The following is a 17,315-nucleotide window of genomic DNA, read 5'->3' on the forward strand; positions in this document are numbered from 1 at the left end:
AATGCTTTTGGTGTTCTTTCTGCAGCTCCTGTCAGTGGATGGCCATCGAACAGTATTAAATCGCCTGTAACAGCCTCCCCGAGTGAAAAAGCTACAACAGCATCTCAGCTAAATGAGCAAGACACGCTGGTTCAGCGGGCGGAGCATATTCCAGCGGGGAAGCGCACTCCCATGTGTGCACACTGTAACCAAGTCATTAGGTGTGTATCTGCTTGCTGGGGCGCTCTTTGGGGTGTACAGAACTGGCTGGATGGCCAGGCCCAGACAGTGGTGGTGAATGGAGCTAAATCCAGTTGGTGATTGGTCACCAGTGTTGCTCCCCAGGCTCAGTATTGGAGCATGGCCTGCTTAATATCTTTATCAATGATCCAGACCGGGATCAAGGGCACACTTAGTCACACTTGCTGGTGACCAAGTTGGGCAGGAGTGTTGGTCTGTTGGAGTGTGGGAAGGCCCTGCAGAGGGATCTGGACAGGCTGCGTCAATGGGCTGAGGTCAGTTTTGTGACATTGAGTAAAGCAAAGTTCTGTGTCCTGCACTTGGGAAACAACAACCCCAGGCATCACTATGGGCTGGGGCAGAGTGGCTGGCTAGCTGCCCAGCAGAAAAGGACTTGGGGGTGCTGGTCAACAGCAGCTGAACGAGAGCCAGCATGTGCCTAGGTGGCCAAGAAGGCCAATAGCAACCTGGCCTGTATCAGCAATAGTGTGGCCAGCAGGACCAGGGCAGGGATTGTCCCCCTGTACTCATGACTGGTGAGGCCACACCTCAAATCCTGTATTCAGTTCTGGGCCCCTCAAGACAAGAAGGACATTGAGGTGCTGGAGTGTGTCCAGAGAAGGGCAACAGAGCTGGTGAAGGCTCTGGGGCACAGCTCTGGTGAGGAGCAGCGGAGGGAGCTGGAGGTGTTTAGCCTGGAGGAAAGGAGGCTCATGGAGGACCTTATCACTCTCTACAACTGCTTGAGAGGAGGCTGTAGTGACACGGAGATTGGTTCAAAGTAGTCAGCAGGTTTATCTAGAGTCAACAGTACTTTCTTTTATCATTACGGAAATAATGTTCCTCCAGTGATACGACATAGCCTTAAGATGTGAGGTTGGATATTAGGAATAAAGTTTTTTCACTAATAGGGTTGTCCAGCAGTGGACAGACTGCCCATGGAAGTGTTGGAGTCACCCTCCTGGAGGTATTTAAAAGATGTGTAGATGTGGGACTTCAGGACATGGCTTAGTGGTGGACTTGGCAGTGAACAGCTGGACTTGAGTGAACAGCTGGACTCAATGACCTTAGGTCTTCTCCAACCTAAACGATTCTATGATTCTGTTCATCCTGCAGGCTCTCTCACAGCAGGGCTTTGTTTTGCTTTCGTGGTTTTTGATTCTTTAGGCACAAGTGGTTTAAGGCTTCATTGTGGTAATGCAGAACAGTGTTTTCATGCATGGTTTATCTAACAAAACTGAGAATGAGACTACTTTGGAGGAAAAATATTGTGAACTGCTAACAGTCACAGTCTTACAGTGCCTTTTACAGAGAACCAGAAAGCTGGATGGAATGGAGTAAATGTAAAACCAAAGAAAAGTAAGAAAGTTACTTTTAATTTATACACCCATTCCAATAGAACTGGGAATTATAGCTAGTTGGAAACCAACCAGAGAGTATAGTCTTAGAAAGACTAGTCACAAATGTTGATTTCTAAACTGTAGTTTCTAATCGAGAAGAAGAAAAATAACATCCTTAGAAGAAAAGCAAGTGATGTTTTAACAATTACTAGGACTGGATTGATAATAATTTCCTTCATTGCTGGATTTCAAGCTCTTTGATGGGCTCTTTGGCCTTTTGACATTAAGGTAGCTATTGTCCTTGACTTGTATGACATGGATAGGAAACGTTAAGCAACACAAACAAGAGTTTGCCAAATGAGATTAAGTTAAATAAGTTCTGCTGATGCCATAAGATATCCTATCGCTAGCCAGAATTTTGTATGGAGGAAGAATTGAATCTGGGTTGCATTGTTCAGTCAGTGATTTCTGGCAATTAGTCATGATTGTCTCATCCAGGGAATTGTAATTGCTTTTATTGCCAGTGTGCAAATCATCCTCATTTTCATCTACCTTGCATTTTATTTCTTCCTTAAAATAGAAATGTCTTAGTTTATTGGAATTGGATTATTGGAAGAAATATATTCTTTAAAAGTGTTTTCTTCTTGCTTGTTCAGTCATTTGTATTGTTGAACTACAAGGGGAAAGTAATGATTTTTTGATAGTATTTTTTATTTATTTATCTATGTCCCGTGTTCTCAGTGGACAAACTAAGAGAGTGTGGATTATGTTTCAGCATGATTAAATAAAGAGGCTTTTTTGATTAGAAAACTTTGAAAAATGAGGAACTCCATAAACTGTATAATTTTCATTCAGTATAACAGAAAATCAGCCTTTCCACCATGGGTTTTTGTAGTCTCTTGAGCCCTGGCCTGAATTCTACATCAGAACCAGCTAGAGCAAATCACTTGATCTTTAGGGGTGAACTGAGTCCACCTTGTTTGCTTCCATGAGATTTCTGTTCTGGTAGTTCACTACCAGTTCAGTTAGCACTGGGTTAATTTTAGAAGACTCTTTACTAATGGATCTGTGATGCTTTGGAAAAGTTATTCCTACTTCCACTGTATACATCAAGGAAATAAAAATATATGAACCTAATTCTCTTGAAGCAATAGAAAATACTTACACCAATTCCCAGCACAGGTGCACCTATGCATCTTAATCCAATTTTTTTGCTTCATTGCAAAATCAAAGATTAATATCAAAAAAGGTGTACGTATTTTTGGGATGAGATTCATCTGATTCCTTGAACAGTTTGGCCTATATAATAATTCTGTCTGTCTTTAGTATTCTGTCCTTGTTCTCTGGGCTTTGGATTTGTGTCTAGAAAATAACACAGAAGAAACCACTCACTTTCTTTTTTGTAGTGTTATTTTAGTTTTAAACCAAACACAAAGTGCACTATAAGCTGCATCTTTCATACAAGAGTCTTCACTGCGTTTTACAGCAGCTGTGATTTATCAGGGTGTGCTGGTGCTCTGTGCTGTGGGGTCTCAGTCCTGAGCAGTTTCCCTCTTCTCTTGGCCCTTAAATCACTTTCTGCTACTCCCACTTCCTTGTTTTGATCCCCATTAAAAAAAGAGATGAGCTGCTGCCCTCTAAGTAGGGCAGTGTGTTGGTCTGTGGAGCAGCATTTACTCCTTAGTGGATATGTGAGGACAAACTGCAGAGCCCCACTTGACTCTGCTTAAGCCATTGTCATCTATTGTAAGTGACACCTTTTCATGAATAGTAATTGGTAGCCACATCTGACTTCTTTGTAATTTGCTGGTGGTGTTTAAATCCTTATATTTCTTCATATGTTAAATGCCTACTCAATAATTAAAAGCGAGTGTTCTGAGGATAAGTTGATGTGCATTAATCAATGCCAAATATGCCTCATGTTCACAGCATACAGTGGATTTGGAAGACTGCGATGGCATTTTGAATTCAAGTTTTAGCATTACTACACTTCATGCCCTCAGTGATAGCTTTATCTATGAAAAGGTAGGAGGAGGATCAAGTGACATTGCATTGTACATCTGTTTTGAAGCCAAAATGCATTCTGGAGTTGGTTACTTTACACTCAGGCATAGAGTAACCATGGCTGGTTGAGCCAAAACCTTTCTTAGAGACACTTATAACTTTTTAATATATCTTCAATTATTCACACAGTGATTGTCTGAAGGTTCCAGTTTTTTCCAAAGCTTCATTAAGTGAGCTTTTCTTTCCATGTCTAAAAGAATCAAAGCTGGAGGCAAACTAAATTTCTCTTGATCTACTTGCTGTGACGGTCTGGCAGACTTCTGGCATTTCCTGATGAAGACTTCTGGTTCCCAGACAGCCATACCAAGTTCTGCATTGCAGAGTTGGCTCTTCCTTTGAAGTCCAAATGTGTTTTCCCTGGATCACCATTGAGAACATATTCTTTGGCATGTCTGCTCTGAATGATGATTTGGCTTTGTCACCTTTTCATAAAGCTTAATTGTTTTTAAAGGCAAAAGGGAAAAAGTACAAACAGTGCTTCCCTTCAGCACCTCCTATACACAAATTGTATACTGTGGCATTTTCAGCCAGGAGAAGAAGAAACTTCGAAGAATGTAGAACTGCTGTATGGTTAACTGTGAAGTGATTGGCCTTCCTAGCAGATGTGCAAATCCTTTTTGATCTCTCTACCACCACTTGCTATCACAGTACAAGCCACATGAGGAACTAAATTATTGGCCTACTAATATAATATATCACAACCATACTGAAGAAGTTATATTCAGTTACAAGTGTTAAGTCATTGAAATTGCACTTATATTCCCTGTATGTTGCTTACTTCTCCTTTCAGTTTGCCCCAATCTCATTGTTACATGCAGAATCCAGATGTTTGAGGTGACTACTAAAATTATGTACCTGGTGATCCTTTGGAGCATAAGATTCTACAAATACTCTTGTAAATCAATCAGAATCTCTTTCAAAAAAAAAAAAATTACTAGTTGATTTTCATCTCTGAGTTCCATTCATGTGGCCCAGGTGGCGATGCCAGAAATTTGTTAAGAAATGCTCAGCATGTCAGAGTAGCCCGGGGTAGAGGCACATTCATAGCCAACTGTTGCCAGCTGGGTCATGCCATATTCCATTTGGACAGTAGGAAAGTGGGTTTTTAGCACTACTTTTACAAATATGTTCTAGTTGACAGAGGCATGTGGGATTTTTATTGGTTTTGTTTTTAAATGGTGAAGGAAGGAAGGACAAAACCATCTACAGCCATCTTCCTAGCGCAGTATCCCCCCAGCTCCTTCCTGTCACCTTGCATGAGTGTGGGCATCCTGCCCCCTTACTCAAGTTGGGACTTTAAAGTTCTTTTCAAATTAATAGAGGAAATAAATACCTTTCATTACTGGAAGCTATCATTTTGATGGCAAAATTATGCAGAGTCTGGGAACACCTCCAAGTTCTGAATATCATGTTTTAGTGTATTTTACATGGCAGGTGGTTTTTTTTCCTCTTTTTTTTTTCCCATGGGCTTTGGGGCAGCTTTTAAGTTGCAGGTATCATTAAGCTGCAGTATCAGCTTGACATGTTTAAACTGCGGCCTGATTGAAAGTAAAATAGTATTTAGAAAGTGTTCTTCTGGACATGTGTGCACAGGGAGCCAGTCCACTAATGGAACACCTCGTAGACATTGTGCAGGGCACAGCCCCAGCTGTCTGGAGGCTTTGGGAAAGGAACTCCGTAGGTGCACTCTCAGACTGTTCCCGGTCTGTCTGTGTTCCTGCGCACTGTCCTGAATGGCTGACCTCAACATGTCGGGGCTGTAAACTCTGGAGAGCTAAACGCAGCAGATGTAAAAATTCCTTCTCCTCCTGTTGCTAGCATGCTTACTTCCCACTACAGAGCTAACTGAGCCATCATTTCAGTGCAGATGGCCAGAAACTCAATCCTACCTGGAGCTGGGAGAGCGTCTTTAGTGTCAGCCCCGTGTTAATGAATCTGTTAAATTAGCCTGTGCTGACACGGCGCTCTGAGGGCACTTTGTTGTACATAAGGGCTTGTATTGTTTGATCAGTACATAACTGAAAGGGCATTGATGTAAGAAGGTGCTTGTAGAGCAGTGGGAGGGTATCGGGTTAGGTCAGTGTTTGCACTGCTCAGGCATCCGCTGGGAGCGGGGGCCGGAGAGCTGCGCTCAGCCCCAGCTCCCTCCTTAAAGAGCTACAGGCTTCCCTTCAGGAGCCCTTTTTCACTGCGTTCCCTCCAATAAGCAGAGGTGAATAGAAGAAACTGGCCCAGATTAAATATGTTTATCATTTTACGAGGTCTTTGGGTTATCCTAAATCTGTTTGAGTCCCTTGTCTTTGACTTCTCATCCTGCTGAAAATACATAGCGTCGCCAGAGAAAATGTAGAAGAGAAATTAAAGTCTTCACCCTCTATCCTTAATTAAGTTGCCCTCTGTCCTCAGCCCACTTATATTTCCATTTTAGAGTCTACATAATCAAATTTCAAGGGAGATTTGGGGGGTTTGTTTGGGTTTTTTCTTGTTCGTTTGGGTTTTTTTCTTTATTGCTCTTGCTTTGTTCATATGAAAATCTTACACAAAAATGTTCTTGTAGCTTACTTGGTTTCGAAAAAAGTATTTAGAAGCAGGTTGTCATATTAGTACCTTTCAGGTTTTTTTTCATTGCAGTATTAGATCAGGAAAAAAAAGAAATGAAGCACTGCTTGAAAGAATTACATCTTTATTGGTATTGCAAAAACAGGAAATCTGGTGAGGGAGATGAACCACAAAGTTCATTTCAAACCTAAATTCTGGAAGGTTGAGTGTTGGTGGGACCTTGGAGGCACCTCTTTAAAGTAAATGTGTTCACTAAAGAAATTAACATGCTGAATATATTTTAGATAAATATAGGGACAATGATATATAACTGGGATTCATGAGTTACGAACTGAGAAGTTCTTGTTGACTGAGAAATGGATGAATTTCTTTTCTATTAGCTGCATTGCATTAACCAGACAAATGCTATTAAAAGCATTGTTATTTTGCATTTGCAAATGATAGACAAAGTGTGTTTAGGAAAAAATTTACCTTTTTTAATACAAAAAAGTTCGTCCTATAACTAGAATGGGTTATCCTGTAAGAAACTTGTTGAATAGGGACAGTGATTGAATTTTTGTCTCAGAAGAAGCTGATGTTATCTGCTCCTAGTGGGGTCAAGTCTACTAATATTTGTAGTCTCAATATGAATGCAGACTATAGGAGAGTTGATCATGTCGCTGAGTCAAATATCTCTTTGCAGTAGATGGAATTGGGAACATGGGAAACATCCTTCTTCCCTTCCCTAGCAGATACTTCAGTGCTGCATTTAATGTAGTTCTAAACAAAATTTCTGAAATGCAGTGAAGTGAAAAGAATTAGTGTTTATTGTGAGCAGACGTTTCGAGGAGATCGTTCCGTGGAGATGGATGCAGTCAACGCTCAGAGCTTTCTTAGGGCCTGTAGGAAGAAAGAGGGATGGAGCAGTGTGTGTGAACAGTGTAGTAATGGCACAGAGCTATTGCAGGTAAGTCTATTAACAGCTTTTGCAGGAGCCAGTCCAGGTGCATTTGCTGACAGTATCTCTTCTTTCTAATCAGAGGACCCTTCTTGGTGGCTTTGGGAAAGTCATGGCATCCAGAGGAGTTTAATTGTGCTCACTGCAAAACCTCCATGGCTTACATTGGATTTGTGGAAGAGAAAGGGATGCTGTATTGTGAGGTCTGCTATGAGAAGTTCTTTGCCCCTGAGTGTTCAAAGTGCCAGAGGAAGATCCTTGGGGTAAGTGACCAGCAAGCGGCCTGTTTCTTGGTGGGAACAATAATCACAGTGTTCAGTGCTTCTCTGCAATGAAATTCCATTTTACCTGACCCAGTCTGCGTTCTTTCAAACATACTCTTGACACACCTTTTCAGCTCCCATCACATACAAAATATGGCTTTGGATCTTCTAATGTTGAACCTTTTCAATCTCTTTGAGAAAAGGTGTTGTAGTTTCCTTGGCTCTTCCAAGCTCAGCTCCTGTTTTTGTGAAGCTGTTCTGTAGCTGTTGCGAATACCAAATTTTCTTGAGCAAAATACTTTAAATTGGCAGCTTTTTACTGGGAATGGGAATGAAGGGGGAAGTGGGGGAGGGAAGTAAAAAGAAATAATCCTCCTTAGGTGAGCTGAGCATTAAGAACACACTGTTTGGCTAGATGTGAAGTACTGAAATATTCCCAGCGTCAATGTAGATGGAAAGACGAGTTATCCTACTCGGCACTGATATGGCTCATTTGAGCCTGCCAGCTGATTGGCTGCTGTTTCACTGCAGACAGCAATATGTCTGCATTCTTGTGTAACTGGGGTCATGCAGGCCTCTGGCAGCACAATTCTCAAGTCATATTTGGCACTATAGCATCTTCCAAAACAACACAAGCAATCGTGATTTTCTGTGTGATGTCTTCGGATTAACTCTTCACAGACTTCAGGAGAAGGCAGGGATGCTGCTTTTCTTATTTCAGGGGACCATTATGGGTGAGATGTTGATTAAAATTAAGAATGTGAACAAATGAGTTGTTAAAATCTGTCCAACTCTATGTCAAACCTTCCAAAAACCCCAAAGGATTGCTCATGAAAAATAAGGAGATGTACCATAAATAAAGCACCTCATTAAGTTTAACATCGCAGAACTTGCGTGCACAACCCACTTTCAACGTAGCAGTAGGAAACGAAGTATTCTTGAAATGAATCAAGTGTGGAGGCATGGCTACCACAATCTAGTCATCACATCGAAATAATGTGTTCCTCACACTTTTTTCTAATCCCCACAGGAAGTAATAAATGCTTTGAAACAAACTTGGCACGTTTCCTGCTTCGTGTGTGTGGCCTGTCATAACCCCATCCGCAATAATGTCTTTCACTTAGAAGATGGTGATCCCTACTGTGAGACGGGTAAGAAGCAGCAAAACCAAAGTTTACTGCAGCTGTGCAGGAGAGCAGAGCTCAGCAAGGTTGGGGAAAAAAATAATTCCCTTTTCTCAAGCTTCACATTAGAAGTGCCCCAGCAATTTCATGTAACTTTGGTATGTCAATTCAAAGCAACAACAGCTGCTGTAGACACTTTAAGTTTGCAGCAGGAGGAGTTGGTGAGGATTTCTTCATCAGCTTCAGCAGCAGCAGGCTTCTTGTCACTGAATTTACCTATTCCTATTAAGTCCTCAGCTGTAGTATCAGTGATACATCAAAGTGTTAGTTTTAGGGTGACTTTCTGCTTGGCTTTAAAATAATCTGAAGTTTACCTAAATCTGCTTATTTACCAAACATGAGCAAATGCCAGTGGAGTAATATGTTTTTCTCTGAAAAGCCTTATTCACAGCCTGAGGGACTTCCAAGAGTAAGCAGTCTGTCCAGGTTGTTTTTTGCAGGATCAAGGATAAAAAAAACCGTCAGGGGAAAAATACAGTGATACAATTACAGCACTTGAAATGCTGGTGAGCAATATTATGTGAATGATGTGGCTTAGAAGTTCAGAGCATTTCTGGTTTGGTTTTTAGCACTCCAGCTCATCATAACATTTTGTATAGAATCATAGAATAGTTTGGGTTGGAAGGGACCTTAAAGATCATCTAGTTCCATCCCCCCTGCCATGGGCAGGGATGCCTTCCACTAGACCATGTTGCTCAAAACCCCATCCAGCTGGCCATGAACATTTCCAGGAATGGGGAATCCACAGCTGCTCTGGGAAACCTGTTCCAGTGCCTCACCACCCTCACAGTAAAAAAAAGTCTTCCTATTATCTGATATAAATGTACTCTTTCAGTTTAAAGCCATTTCCCCTTGTCCTGTCACTACATGTCCTGGTAAAAAGTCCCTCTCCAGCTTTCCTGTAGGCCCCCTTCAGGTACTGGAAGGTGCTGTAAGGTCTGCCTGGAGCCTTCTCTTCAGGCTGAACAACCATAACACTCTTAAGACTTTCCTCAAAGGAGAGGAGATCCAGCCCTCTGAGCATCTTTGTGACCTTTTCTGGACTTGCTCCAGCAGGTCCTCACCCATCCCATCTCGGGAGCCCCATTGCTGGATGCAGGACTTCCAGTAGAGTTTCAGGAGAGCAGAGTAGATGGTTCAGAATCCCTCCCTCACCTGCTGGCCACTCCTCTTGTGGTGTAGCCCAGGATACAGTTGGCTTTCTGGGCTGTGAGTGCACATTGCCAGGTTGTCTTGAGCTTTTTGTCAACCTATTATTATTATGAACAGTTTTTATTTAAGTTGGTTTTCTAGTTTGCTTAAAATTTTCCATGTGCCCCTCTGAGCTAGGAAAAAATAAACAATTTGTAAAACAATTCCCACAAAATGGAAAAGAGACAAACTTATATCAAAATTACCTGTTTCCACAGTGCATGCTGTGTTGGAACTGTCAGTTGGACCCTTGTTATGGTTTTCCTTCTATTCTTAGGAACATTTCAGTTTCACTAGATGTGGAAATGGATTGACCAGAAAAGATTTAGCACGAAATTCTAATGACCTCTTAGAAGCTAAGATTTCCCTCTGAACTGATCCCAGAGTTACTCACAGTGGGTGCCATGGAGAGTGTTAGGTACTGTAAGCATGAGGGAAGGAGGCCAATTTATCCAAAATCCCTCTTGTCACAGCTGCTTTAATGAGGTGTTGGCAGATACAAAAGGGCACAGTAGGTTATTGCTAACTTGGTGACACAAGTAGGGTAGGGTGTTGCTTCTATTGAATTTGTGGAGCAGCAGAGGAAATGCGTATACAAGCAGCATCCTCCAGTGTGACAGCACGGTGAAATTTCATCCTGAAGCAAGGAGAAACCCCTAATCTTGGAACCATTTGATGGTTCAAAAATAGTACTGGAGGAATCAATAACTCTCCTTTGGGTGGAAAGCTCATGACAGGCTTTGTTCTCTTAAGGTTCAATTCTTGTTCCTGCCACCAAATGACCCACATGTTGTGCAGTGCATTGATTTGTGCTACTTTTACAATTCCTGTGCAAAATGTGCCTTTTTCTATACTGTGAGCAGGAAAAGCTGTGGTAAGATATCAAGTATACTACACTTCTTGCAAAGTTTATTTCTGAGATAGAAAGTTGCTAGCACAAGTTAGTGCAGACACAATCTGTGAGGTGTTATTGGCAGTGATACTTTGTAATGGCTCTGGCTCGCTAACTAGATGTTAATTTGAGTTATATTAATTTTTCAAAGACTTTCAGTCCAGCTGGAGTTTTGAGTCTATGACTAATTTTAAAGAAATAAGGAGTAAATGTCATTGCCAACTTTCCTTCTTCCTAGTGCAAAGGAGAGTTCTAATTTTAAATCTCTACTTGAAATTACAACAGCAGCAGCTATTAGTATTAAAAGGGGTTTAATCTGCAGAATGTTCTGGGTTTAGATGTTGAGGCTAAAATTGAATTAAAAGTCCAGATATCTACAACTTTGAACTTTTTTGAAGTGCAGAGTTAGTAGCCTAGTTTTGAAAGTGCTGTGTGCAGGAAGTACTGATATGTGACTATGTAAGAAGTCTGCCTTGGAAGGCTTCTGTGGTATCGCAATTCAAGCATGCAAAAGAAAGCTGATGCCCTTCATTCTGCCTTATCTACTGCCCTTTCTTCAGAAGAAAAGCCAATAAACTTATCAACACAACCACAGGCCAACTTACAGAAGGTTTTAACTGCCAGCACCAGGAAAATATCGGTAAGATTCTGTATGATCACAAATGCAAAGGGCTGAAAGAGTATGGTCATGAGACTGTGTCCTTCAGGGGTTTTGCACAGTTCTGTTGTACCATTTGATGTTTTTATTGTCTTTCTTCTTAAACACTTAAAAATTCATTCCAGTAGCATGGAGGTGATCGGTGAAACAGTTTCTTGCCACTGGCAGCCATCGAGGGCTTTGCAATTCCAGAGCACTTGTGTTCCCCATCCTGTTGAGATATCTTCTACGAGGATGCATTTTGAGGGAGGTCATCACACAAAACGCTGTCTTACTAAACAAAACCAGGACTTTTCTCTTGGGCTTGACACATCCGATGATCTTCTGTGGGCTCTGTTGTAGTAAGCATTAGAGCTTCAGCAGGTCTGTATAGTCTAGGTGAGAAACGAAATCCACTTCTACTCCGCTTCCCACCCCTTATAATTCTCCTTTGAAAACAACCCCTGGCATCAATTTCCCTGTCAGAGTGTTATTATGGTAGTAACACTCTGTTAACTGGTAGATGGAGTCCAAAGTTTCATTATGGCTGTCACTTTGACTGTAGTTCATCCTATGGAGACACAATGCTGCATGACGTGATTGCTGTGGTAGCGTGCTGGTCCCAAATTCTCTCATGCTATAGCAGTAATGCCACTGTTGTCTCTGCAGGAATAAAACATTTGCTTCCTAGAATGGGATGTTTGAGAGTTGAAATAAGTGAAAAAGACCGGACAACTTGGGGTGGGGAATATGAATGGTTCAATGTCATTTGTTTTAGTCCCTTCTCCCTGGGATTGCTGGAGGAGCTTCTTGTTCTTCATAGTAATGAAGAGGAAGGGTTTGTTTGTTTGTTTTGGGGATTTGTTTTGTCATTTTGTTGGTTTTTTTTAAAAGCCATGTAATAAACTCTAGTGACTAGAAAGGTATTCCAACTTGATCCAAATTTCTAGACTCTAGTTAGCACAGAGCCCTAATGATTACATGGTTTTGAGTAGTGCAGTCTGGGGCAACTATTGTGCCAGAAAGTAGGTAGGAGTTCATTACTCTCTGAGGAGGTCTGTAGTGTGAACAGCTGGAGTGTGCTTTCAAAGCAGAGTTGGAGAGAATGTAAGGAACACGTAGAGTTCACGTGGGTGCTCTGCAAGGAGCACACATTTCCCCCTCTCCAGCACACTGTTGATCTCAAGGAAATGAAACACCGGGAAGATGGAAGCATTGCCCACTTGAAAGAATGAGGAAGAAAACTGAATTAGCAAGGAGAAATCAACATCCCAGTCTTTCGATCTAGGAGCTTTTTATTTAGTATACTGAGTCTTATAAACCTCAGCAAGTCTGAACCTATTGCCAGTGAAAGAAAAGAGCAAAGCTCTCAAGGGGTCAGCCTCACCTTTCTGCATATGCTTTAAAACCTGTTTGTATCTCTTTGCAGATTACTATGCCCTTTTTGGTACGATGTGCCATGGCTGTGAATTCCCCATTGAAGCTGGGGACAGGTTTCTTGAAGCTCTGGGCCACACTTGGCATGACACTTGCTTTGTATGCTCCGTAAGTAAAGCTGGTCTACCTTTAAACAAGCCCTGGCAGCAGTGCTCGTGCTAACCTGACCCATATGGGAGTTAACAGCTCTAACCTCTCTCAGTCCCCTGAGCCCAAACAAAAAGTGCTTTCCCAGTTATTTGGAAGGTGTGTTGCTATTGTAAGCCTTTGGCACGCGTGCGAGCGAAGGTGTCCTGGGCTGCAGCCTGGTGTCCCGGCATTTAACCCTCGATGTTTACTTCCTCAGAGCAAGTGTCAAAGGTTGTAAGGGAATGGGCTGTGTTTCCAAAGTAGCAAGAGTGCTTTTGACATAAGGACACTGTAGCCAAGGTATTGCTTGCTAATATTGTATGACCAAAAAAACCAAAAAAAGAAGCCCCAGTCTTAATGATTGGGGTTTTTTACTTAAATTCTGAACCTAACTCTGCTCCCACTTAAACACCTGTTGTCTTAAGAAAGGTTATGCTTACACCAACCACTAGTATTACATAAAAAGAGGATCCCTAAAAAAAAGATAATTCTTACTCTTTAAATATATTTGTGCATAGAGCAATACCATGATTTGGCATTCTGAATAGTTATGGCGTAATTCATCCGTCTGAATTGGATGTTCTTTTCTTTTTTTATCCCATTTCAGGTATGTAATGACAGTTTGGAGGGCCAGACTTTCTTCTCCAAGAAGGACAAGCCACTGTGCAAGAAACATGCCCACTCTATCAACATCTGATGCTTGGAGCTCATCTTGTGTAACAAATGTACTGAGCAGAAAGGTTAAAATGTCCATACTCAATAATTGGTTAAAATTATTTATATACAATTTTTCTAAAATGGGAGAGAGATGTGGAAACTTGCAGAAGGGATTGTACACTAATTTTTCAGAGCATTTATCATTTACAGTTCTGCTTCGTAAAAAGAAAGGTATTAGGAATTGCACCCAAGCCAAACAATTAGTGTCTTTATCTCTACACTTTGCACATTACTGTGTTTCATGATTTTATGACCACATTTATATCTCTTTCATTATGAGAAGTGAAGTATCTATAAAAATAAATACCTGCTATTAAAAGTCTTGGTCTTGCTGCTATTCAGCAAATAAAAGGAGATTGGATTCCGCAATCCAGATCACTTTATTTCAGTGATGTTTTTAAAGTGTGTCCAGAAGTATTGCAGCTAAACTCCATTAAAAGGAACTCAAAGACAAGATTACACAAAATATAGAGTTCCAAATATAATTTTTTAAAATATAATCTAATTTTAGATTTTTTAAATCTATCTTATGTGCATATAGCCTCCTACACAATTACATGTACCTGTGCCTTTGCAGTTAAATTTCTGATGGGTTTGCAGAGGACAGAGATTTTTACAAAGCATTTACATAGCATGTTGCTATGCTGGTGAAAAAGAATAGTTTAGAAGATGCCACTTAAAAGAAAACATAAATGGGATACTTTTCTGTAACTCACGTGCTACCAGAACACTAGCCAAAACCCCCTGCTGCTGAGGGTGTGTTTGATAGGGTGAAAATGTCAGATCGAATCTTAAGGGAGCCGGGATTTCAACTCTTCTGTTTGCAGTTCAGGTTTTAGGTAGCTTTAAGTGCCTTGGAAAGGGGAAATTGTGCTGAATCTGCAGGTAACAGTGTTTTGTATCCAGAATGTGAGATTCTGGTGTTGAATGAGGGAAGCTGCTGAAGTGCAACTGAGGACACTGGTTTTTTTCTCAGTACATTCTTTACCATGTAGCTCATGAATATGTATATTGGTGGTGTGCCAGGTAGCGTACTGAAAACTTAACTTTCTTGCTCAGCTGTTAGGACTTTAATTAGTTTAGGTTTTATTTTTTCTCTTTTCTTCCAGCTGTAGGGAATGTATTGTTAAATAATACTACAGTGGTTTAAGCAGCTCAGTATCTCTCAGATCTTGCAAGGGACCAGAGAGACAATGCTGTCATTATGCATTTACTGCGAGCCAAATCAGCCAATTCTGTGGCTTGATAAGAATTTCACGTTTGCACAGAGAGGCAGCGCAAGACCAGTGCACCAGCTCAGTCCCCCTTAGCCTCAAATTAGGGCTTAACTGGTCTGGAGCAATTGCAGGCAGGCAGGGAGGAGGTGGTGGCCCTCTGCACAGGGTGAATTTCGCTTCAAAGAATTGCACAACAGAGAAGGGGGCTCTCTTGGGACCAGAGCAGATTCCTGAAGGCAACTGAATTTACATGCTGTTTGATTCAACTGGGGTGTCAGAGCTGAATTGTTAGTCTTTAGTGCTCTTTCTAGGAGACATTAAACATAACCATTTACTGGTTTTGTTGTTGTGGGGTTTTTTTACTGATTCAAAGGATAGTTTTATCCATAAAACCATGGATAAAGAAGTCACAAAAATTTACCATGGTTGAGTAAAGCAATTGTAATGAGGAACATCAACAAAAGAGGAGGAAAGAAAACCAAAATTACTGTACTGAGATATGAAAAGATATTTGGCTTTTTATTAATTCAGTGAGACAGGTTCACATTGTGGGACTGTTTCACTTTATTTCCTGAAGTTGGGTTTTTTTTCAATATTACCACATTTCTTTTTTAACTTCCAGTGGTACAGAAGAAATTTGGTAAATTTGGTGAATGTTGGTAAATAAGAAGAAATTTGGTGGTACGGTATAAAGCTGTTGAAGATGTTTACACTCTTGTAGATGTACCCTTTTGTGAGTTTGGCTGAAAATTAGAAGGGTGGAAGCAGACTGGACAAGATACAGTAACATCTAAGCCAGGTTGCTTTTAGAATTAAGTGGGATGTGGAGAAATGGGACCTACAGACTAGGTTTCACTGGAGCTTTATTGCACATGCATGAGGAAAGGGGGGAAATGCACAAGAAAAGTTGTTCAGTAATTTCTGTGATTCAAACCTTGCCATTTTAATGTAGGATAAAAACTTCTCAGTTTGTCATTATCCTTAAAATCCAATCAAATTTTGTTTAGCCTCATAATTTTAATTGGAATTTTATTTTTTGATTTGTATGCTCTAGGGTTTGAAATTTTGTGGTTGTTAGTGAATTTGAGGACAAAAGCCTGAAAGGCTCCAATAGAAGTGCTTCATTTAGGTGCTTTGCCTTTTAATTTCTGCTTTTATCTATTTGTTTAAAATTTTAAAGGAAGCATAGAGTCACTGATAGATAATGAATATTTAATGGCTTTACCAAATTATATAAATCAACTAAAAGGAACATAATTTTTATCATTATTTTAATAAGTGAGATTTTAGTAGAGCACTTTATAATAATGCCATATATCTCACTGAATATTTATTACCTATTTTTGTTGTTGTTTAGAACTATTTCATCCTGGTATTATTTTGTTTTATTTGTAAGCCTGCCTTTACCTCTACAGTCTTTTGGGGTCTGAGTGTATGTGTTTAAAAATACTTCTCTCTACATGCACACGAATGCCTGTGCATTGAGAGACGTACTTATATACGTGCATTTGAATGCAGGCTTGACATAGCAAAACCCAGCATTATTCCATCATCATTTGGGGATTTTGTGGGATTCCCAACTGCACACATATAGCATTCATGTTATGAGGGAATGTTACAGAGTCAGGAGAGATATATTAGTAACCTAACTACTGTAGATTTTTGCATGCATTTTCAGTCAGTCATTGTTTTTCTTTCAAAACTGCCTGTGAGAGAATTTGGCTTAACCCTGTTTGAAGGTAGAATGTCTTTATAAGTGAATAATTGATCCATGATGACAGTTTCACTATGTTGTAATGAAATAATTCAGGATTACATGTAAATATAAATGCTTAATATAACAATTCAATCAACTTAAAAGGAGGAGTTGAGTTGTGGTTCAGTGTGTGTTGGTCTGTTAATTGTGTACTTGTTTCTTCACAGAGCTACTTGCATCATCTAGCCATGTGAGCTACTTTTCAAACACTGTTTTATGCTAAACTACCAGCTGTTAAATCCTGGTGATTTCTTTGCTTGTGTTTAATAATCTCTGGCATTAAATTTTGGCTGTTCACGTTTGCAAGTGTAATTATAATTGAAAAACATAACAAGCAAATAAACCCTACTCAAAACTTGAAATTCTCTGTCCTCACTTATTTTGTGGTTGTTGGATATTTTCTTTTCCTGAATCATAGTCAGTAAAGGAAAGCCATGATTGTACACAGCAATAGATAGCATTTGAGCTGCTCATTCTTCAGGTCTTGTGGTTTTTTTAGAATGGCGCTTTGTTTTATAGGGAAGGACCAGGGGGTCCTGGTGACACCGAGGTGACCATGAGCCAGTGATAACTCCTCTGTGACAAGGAAGACCACTGGCCTCCTGGGGTCCATTAGGGCAGAGCATTGCCAGCAGATGGGAGAAGGTGATCCTTCTCTGCTCAGCCTTGATGAGACCCATCTGGAGAGCTGAGTCCAGTGCTGGTCTCACCAGTACCAGAGACATGGCCATACTGGAGTAAAGAGCCAGGAAGATGGTAAGGGGCATGGAGCA

At 40.6% G+C, this 17,315-nt stretch overlaps 1 protein-coding gene across 9 annotated transcripts in view; it reads left to right on the forward strand.

Moving 5' to 3' along the window:
* The window catches only part of PDLIM5 (PDZ and LIM domain 5), a 125,493-nt gene extending 108,589 nt beyond the window's left edge, over nt 1-16,904 (forward strand). For all 9 annotated transcript variants that reach the window (XM_039550476.1, XM_039550480.1, XM_039550481.1 and 6 more), the window contains 5 exons: nt 26-200; nt 7,202-7,382; nt 8,413-8,533; nt 12,716-12,831; nt 13,460-16,904. In XM_039550476.1, the coding sequence (XP_039406410.1) occupies nt 26-200; nt 7,202-7,382; nt 8,413-8,533; nt 12,716-12,831; nt 13,460-13,549 (683 nt within the window). In that variant the 3' untranslated portion in view covers nt 13,550-16,904. The remainder of the gene's footprint in view (nt 1-25; nt 201-7,201; nt 7,383-8,412; nt 8,534-12,715; nt 12,832-13,459) is intronic.
* The last annotated feature ends 411 nt before the right edge of the window (nt 16,905-17,315 follow it).

The sequence above is a fragment of the Corvus cornix genome, chromosome 4 (genome assembly GCF_000738735.6).
Source record: "Corvus cornix cornix isolate S_Up_H32 chromosome 4, ASM73873v5, whole genome shotgun sequence".
In the NCBI taxonomy this organism is placed as follows: domain Eukaryota; kingdom Metazoa; phylum Chordata; class Aves; order Passeriformes; family Corvidae; genus Corvus; species Corvus cornix.